We start from the raw sequence: 7,627 nt of genomic DNA on the forward strand, positions 1-7,627 counted from the left end.
AAAAGAGTTTTTAATATGCATTTCAAACAGACCCTTAATATTCATAACTTACATGCGAGAATTTTTCCTAATATACGCTTTTTGGTTAAATCAGAAAATAATTGATCAAACTTCATTTTAAAGATTTTGGATATTAGATTTGGGCTATCCTAAGGTTTCAAGTGAAGACGACCAAGAATTTTTTGTATATCATGCCAATTTGGATTGCATGTAAAAGTGATGAACAAATTTGGAAAACCAACCATAATACAAATTGCCATCTCACCATAATATAATTGATCCATAAACCTACGACTTCAAACATTTGATGATGGAAAAACGCCTATTTTCCTTGAGCTTGAACCTAGAGCTTGACTTTGATCACCCTCTTCTGTTAGACTTTTGTATTTTGACACTCTTAGCTTTTATTGGTTCTTATGTAGCCATGTCAATCTTTCAGATTCTAACATTGTGTAATCATCAACTAAGATTTGTTGAAACAATCTTCTAAATGATAACAAAGTTTTTTCTTTTTCTGATCTGTTTGGAATACGAAATGAAATCCACTATCTGATTGTAATGGTTATCATCCAGAAGCTTAAAAAATTGTTGCATTCAGTTCTATCCCCTTTTATTATCTTGTTTTATCGGGCACGAACATTGTATACTTGCTCGATATTTGAGATATTTTGAGGCCTTTTTGTTTCAAAATTGCAAGTATGTTTTTGGGCTACACCATGTTCAATGCCATGGCATAAACGATTTCTTTCTCTTTAAGCATAAGGCGACATGCAATGAGATGATTGGCTAACTTGCGACACGTCATGATTATGTGTATCACAAATCACATTAAATATCTATTTATTATTTTCCAAAAGGTATGCACGTAATGCAAAAGGACACTCACATTTCCTCGAACCGGTGTCTTCTCGTTTTAACTTTCGAATAGAAATTGTGTACTTGTTACTTCTTTCGCATCTCAGTGTCACAAATGCATGTCTTCTATCTTTAAACCATTATCTGACCATCTGAACCATTATCTAACCTTTTGATTACAACTATGAACCCCAATTTGGCTGCCACCATGCAGATCCATTGAGTATATGATCACAAACAACAAACTTTGGTTCATTTGAATTGGTTGCCAATATCTACCATGACATCAATCAGTTTTGTATCCTTAGACACAATAGGTTTGGGGATAACATCAAGGTGCACCATATCTAAGGTAAATAATAATAGAAAATATTCAAAAACTATCAAAATTGATGAACCCATAGCTGATCCGAAAATACACTTGCTTGTGACATTAAACTAAAATTCTGAAATGTATTTTCGTACGCAACGTTCGTTTTCTCTAACCAAAAATCAGATTAATAGAAGTAATGAGGAAGGAAATACATACATTATCTTAATTTCAACTTATTTTTCTCCTTTTGATGTGAAAAAACAAGGACATGTTGTTTTTGAAGTAGAAAAGTTGATTGAATGTGAAAGGAGGTTTTGATGGGGTTTGAAGAAGAATGGTGCTTTTGATCATGAGCGAAACAAACATGCAAGATGGTGTTTTATTAAATTTGTTTCGGAATTGTCACTAACATGCAAAGCTAGTAATTTCTTTTCAAATTCCCACTTGATAAATCCGAAATGCACATTCAAAATTTAATATTTCTTTTCAAATTCCCACTTGATAAATCCAAAGTGCACATTCAAAATTGTCACATAGACATTTTTGAATTTTCATACTTCTCCACTATTTAGGATGGGAAAAGTAATGCCGAACTATATATCATCCATACTAACCATAGAAGTCCTAAGTTTCTAACAAACCAGAGAGGATACCAGGAACAGATCACTTTAAATGGACTTAAAAAATGATTTTAAAATCAAATACAAAACCGGATCTAAAAGTAGTGGTTGGTGCTTCATGTAGAAGAATGAACTATCTTCATTTCATTTTTTCAGAGTTAGAAGAATGGAAAGATGCGAAGCAAAATGATTGAATATTGAAGGGATTCACTTCATATATAACTTTGCTGCAAAACTCATACTCGATTGTTGATCAGTTTTATTTCATAATTTTAAGCAAAACAATATAAATTACAAAAAAGTTAAAGATTTGACAATTAATTGAAACTTGATGTCTTACAAAACTGAGTAATACCAACTGCTTTGACAATTAGCAATGAAAATAACATAAACAAAAAGTAGACATCGTGGAAAGCTGCATGAGTCAAACAAACAAGCATGTAATGTACAACATCAAGTATCATTTGAATGATGTGTAAATGTTCTGAGGTACAAGTGAGAAAAACCTAAGAACACACAAAACACATCTTTTAATAATTTATTGTCATGAATACAGACATATTTTATGATAATGGCACATCAATGAATAAAGATGAAAATTTAAATCTATAGCCAGAGCTCAAGTGTTTTCTTTTGCATATCCAGCTGTGTCTTCAACAACTTTTGTCCAGACATTAGCTATTTTCTCGGCGTACCCAACCTATTAACAAAAGTTATAATCAGATACAACAATATAACCTATTAACAAAAGTTATAATCAGATACAACAACAATAAGACATTATTCTACTAAGTAGGGTCGACTACATGAATCAAATTCTGCCATAATAACAAAAGTTAATCAGATGATGAATAAAAATCTCAACGTGCATAATTTATGCCACAGAATAGAAAGAATTGATAGACAGTGGAAACTACATGAAAGGAAAGTAGTTCTACGTAAGGAGGAACTTAACTATCGAACGGACATAAATTATACCTGATTAACTACAAATCCTTTCAACATGTTTAAGAAGTCATCCTGCCTCTCTTTATCAAGCCTTTCAAGTTCACTCTTATTGTTTTCCTGCATTGGCACCGTGATCAATAAACAAAGCAACAAAGGAAATAGATAAAAAGGAAAGAAAAAGATAGCTCGAAATGGAAATTGAAAAACAAAGCGACAAAATCTAATAATCAAACATCCATGCAAAATGGCGGGTACAACAATCTTCGGTGGGTATTTTTTGTAGCTTGTGATACAGACAGTAAGACTATCTTCCTACTTGAAGATTTTCTACTAAATCCCAAATCTAAAACTCCTTTTTATATTAGTAATTAGATCAAGCACCAATATTACTAATATGGTACTATTACAAGCTTTAGCTGTTACAAGAATAATAAACCTGCAAATATGAGACAGATAACACCGGCCTTTCTAGCCAAAGACCCCTTAGGAAACTAAAACTCCCCCAAAACCACAAATCTTGGCTTCTATCTTTTCTACACACATCCCAAAATGAGATGGTTTAGAACCTTTGATCTCCAGACTATTCACAAACTAAGTTATCATGCAACCTACCCTAATCACTGAGTAGGGTCCTTTAGAGATGACCAGAGTATTCAAACCACAAACCCTTGACAAAATACCATATAACTCACTCAACAATCTTAGAATTGCATTACTGTTCAAACTTCAACCCAAACAGGTCGTGCAAAGATGCAATATGAAGTATATCTAAGAATTAAAAAACGGAACAGCGGCCAAACATGCTAAGCAGAGGCAGAATAGTAATTCAGCAATCCACTAGAGCAAATCCCAAGTTGGAACAATGCCATCGCAAAAACAGAGATAGAAATTTAGAAAAGTAAGGGAAATCAGTTTAAGATGCTAAACCAGCTATGTGAGAGGACAAGCATAAGTTTATTAAGAAGATTGTTGGCAACCCAAAGAAAGCACAGGAGAATATAGGGAGTCAAAAAACACTTCTAAGATGTCAGAGATTCACCCAACCCCTCAAGACCACAACTAAACCAGAAACACAAAAAGGATTAAAAAAATCAGAATGAGTAGAAATAATAGAAGGGAAAAGGCAATCTAAAAAGGATGCCTGAAGGAAAATCTCAAACACAAGAGAAACACTGTCTGAAGTATCTCAATTAGCAGTTCACCAGAAAATTCACTAAAGCCCTGTGTTATATAACACAATTCATTCATTTCCACCAAAAAAACAAAGTTTTGAGGATGACTATTGAATGCGTGATTACTTGATCACAGAGGCTTAGATAACATGTTGTGAATACAAGTTTTAGTCAGAAATAGAGAAAGAGAGAGGTAAGGATTATTTGGAGTAATAAACGCCAACCAATAATAATCAACATAAAATATCGTTAATAGATGTGATGTGTTATAGACCCAAAGCAAATACTAGAATTTACATCAAATAATTATGTCAAGTGCCAATGCTGCTATAACAAGTATGAACCCACAAACAATAAGATTAATAATAGCCTAACAAACCTAATGTCTAACACATGAGAAATTTTCCAATGTCATATGGCAGGAGCTCGCTCAGTCTACAAATTTACACAAACTCTTTGGTCCTCAATAACAAAGGGTTGAACCTCTAATTTGTTACAACTGAAACATATTTAATGGCCATCATGTTTGTAAAGGATAGCAAATGATCAATCGTAGGACATCTTAAGCTGGTTAGAGAAAATAAAGTGATGAACACTAATGTTAATTTGTCAACTTTGAAAGATATAGACATGAAATTAAATAAAACACAGCTTTGATGGGTCTCAAGAACACGATACACTATCAACTTAATCTTATAAGATTGAAGCATATATATACCATTTTAATCACAAACTATCCTCAAAGCAGAAAGCTATTTGAAGACAACATATGTAGCCTAAGAAACCAATCAAAATCAAAAACATTAAAATGCCTACCTTGATCCGCTCATATTCTCTAATTGCAACATTTTTTGCATCTTCTGTGGCTCTTATGGTTTCCTGTAGCTCCTCTAACTTACGAGTCCTTGATTTGTCACCCCCAAATATTTTAGATGAAGCCACTTCAAGTTTTTCAGCTCTTGATTGCAAAGAAGAGAGTTCTGATAGAAGTGTCTGTACCGTCAATAGTGCACTTGTGCGATCCGTGAATGCACTATGAACAGCCAACATTAATCCAAGATATTCGTGAAGTGTATCCTGCTATGCATAAATCGGAAAATCATCAACAATTAAACCTACTCAGTGGGTTGCCCTTTATTATTAGGGAAAGTGCAATCCCTTCAATAGAATATGCCAACCTATGGTACATATATTTGAAAGAGTAGACAACCAAAACAAATGTATAACTGAAAAATTAACATTAAAATAATTTTGTTATATACCAAATGCTTCACTGTCTGAGAATTTAATTCTCGAAATAATCTGCTAGCTTTCACAGCAGCTGTTGCTACACCTTTCATGTCAGTAGCTCGTACCCTCTGAGAGTCCAACACAGCTTCTTCATTTTCAAATTTTGTTAACTTAATAAATGCTAACCCTAATTCACCCATTGTCTCTCCCATGTCTTGCTGTGCTTTAACAAGTGATTCCGCCTGCACAAAATTGTGTCATGATGAGAAACTCTACAACAAGTACCAACATGTATATAAGCTATTCCTATACCAAAATATAAAATGAAGTCAAACTACTCTAGTTCAGTTCAAATAAGTCAATCTAAACAGGATCTTGATCATAGAAGTATAAACACAATCGGAAATGATGGTGAAAATAACACCTGCTGAGATGCACCATTGATTTGTTGTTCAAGTTCATGAACCCTTTCCTTCTTTGCAAGAAACTCCTTATCTTCCTCCACAACCAGTGGCTTAGAACCTCCCCAATCATTAGCCATTGACTGCTTCAACTCCTTAAACAACCTCAACAAATCTCTTCCCCCTTTTGCCGGTTGCACAACCTCACTAGGAGCAATCAAGCTCTCCCCCATCAACTGCTTCGGAAGTTTCACGGCACCATCCAACACCCTCGACGCCACATCAGTCGTAGTCGGCAACGGAAGCTTCCCCTGAACCTGTAAAAACACCCTAAACTCATCACTCTTCCTAATCACCGGATGATCCGCCAATCTCCGAAGATACTTCTCCAGTGCCACCCTCCTCTGCTCCACAAACTCCTGCTTCTGCATCACCTGACTCTCCACAATACTTTTATCCGGCCTCGGCGGTATAAAGAAACCACGATAAGCCTCCGATAACCGATCAGAAAGCGTCACAATATCCTTAAACCTTCTCCTTACACCAAACTCTGAACCTCCAAACTCCGGAACATTCGTTCGGGTCGTAATCAAATACGTCACGTAACTATTATTACCAGGAACAATCGAATTCGAATTCTCTTGCTCCTTAACCGGATTTGAAACCGTTATTTTCAAATACTCCGAGCCGGAAGAAGACGAAGATCTCGAGAAAAATAATCCTTCAGAGGAGCTTCGTGTAGGAGTATCACCGCCGTTGGAAGATGTCTCTCCGTCGAAGGAACTGAAAATCGCGTCTGCGTAGGAGGGAGGGTCGATGTAAGAGGAATTATCAGAAAAATTAGGGTTTGCAAATTCGCGGTAGTGCTGCGGTGGAGCTAGAAGCGGATCGGAGTCCGCCGGTAAAACGAGACTCGGCGGAGATAAAGGATGATTTTGAGAATCAGAGAGCGTGGACATGACGCTCCGGTAATTAGAGTACGATTTACTATTCAAGGAATCGTGGTTTTCGTGGAGGTTTTCGTTGAGGTCGAGGTTTTCTAATTCATCTTTCGATGATGAGAGAGGGTGAGGGTGTAGGTGTTCCTCCGACGTGTGATTCTCGGAGTCCATCATTGTTGAATCGAAATCGAAATAGAAAGTGGAAAATTTATTTGTGAAGTTTGGTTTTGGATATTGAATTAACCCAGTACTAATAAGGTTGGTTTCTAATTTCTATGCATTTGAGATATGGGAGTGTGAGTGTGGTGGTGGAGGCTAACGTGCGCAGGGGTGTAATTGTTCTTTGGGACGGTGAGGTTGAAGAAGAGCATGCAAGGACCCAGATGGAAACTGAAGTGGCAGGAGTAAGGATTGTGATTGGGTGTATGGATGTGTCAACGTTGCAGAATTAAAAGTTAAAATAAATAATAAGTTGATGTTTTCTTTTACGAAGGTTGTTGGTTTTTTAATGAAATGGTCAGGTAATTTTTGTAACAGCATATCCTGATTTTGGAGTGAAAATTTATCCAAAAAATAAGGCGTGAGAGAGAATCAGTTAGGAAATTAAGTGCATATCGAATATATATAGAGAAGTTCGTTATAAATTTATTGAGGATTTCGAATGTGGTTTTTTAGAAGATTATTCTAAATTAAAGTAACAATTTACTACTCGAAGATACTTAGGATAGATGGTAAAAGATCTCTTCTTAAAATCTTGAGTTTTAATTCAATTTACTATTCAAAGATATTTAAAGTCTTGAGTTTTAATTCAATTTACTATTCAAAGATATTTAAAGTCTTGAGTTTTAATTCAATTTTGGATATACACTGGTGTTAAAAAAATTTTAAAGACTTTTCTTTTCTCATCTATTATGATTTTATCCGATTTGAAAAATTAGTTTTTACTTTTTAAAGAAAAAGTTAATAATTTTTTTTTTGTTATAATCTAAATATATTATTTATTATTAGTCTGAGATTTTCGATCCAATATATTCGATAAAAGTGGATGTGAGATAAAAATTCAAGCTAAGTATAGATAGCTAAATATTTGACACCAAAGTCACAAGGTTCGACAAGGAAGATTTGCGGCAAAGGCAGTTAGAAGACT

At 34.8% G+C, this 7,627-nt stretch overlaps 1 protein-coding gene across 2 annotated transcripts; it reads right to left on the bottom strand.

Annotated features, from left to right (window-relative positions):
- Positions 1 to 2,229: 2,229 nt before the first annotated feature.
- On the bottom strand, positions 2,230 to 7,055 carry LOC127118480 (sorting nexin 2B). Of its 2 annotated transcripts, none has more exons than XM_051048692.1 (5): positions 5,563 to 7,055; positions 5,171 to 5,380; positions 4,725 to 4,988; positions 2,767 to 2,853; positions 2,230 to 2,488 (listed from the first exon to the last, which is right to left on the bottom strand). In XM_051048692.1, exons 1-5 carry the CDS (start codon positions 6,652 to 6,654, stop codon positions 2,408 to 2,410), a joined length of 1,734 nt encoding a protein of 577 aa, XP_050904649.1. In that variant the 5' UTR covers positions 6,655 to 7,055; the 3' UTR covers positions 2,230 to 2,407. The 2 variants fall into 2 exon arrangements, with proteins under 2 accessions (XP_050904649.1, XP_050904650.1); XM_051048693.1 differs by having other exon boundaries at positions 4,725 to 4,985; positions 5,563 to 7,053.
- Between the last annotated feature and the right edge of the window lie 572 nt (positions 7,056 to 7,627).

Source organism: Lathyrus oleraceus, chromosome 2 (genome assembly GCF_024323335.1).
Source record: "Lathyrus oleraceus cultivar Zhongwan6 chromosome 2, CAAS_Psat_ZW6_1.0, whole genome shotgun sequence".
Taxonomy (NCBI): Eukaryota; Viridiplantae; Streptophyta; class Magnoliopsida; order Fabales; family Fabaceae; genus Lathyrus; species Lathyrus oleraceus.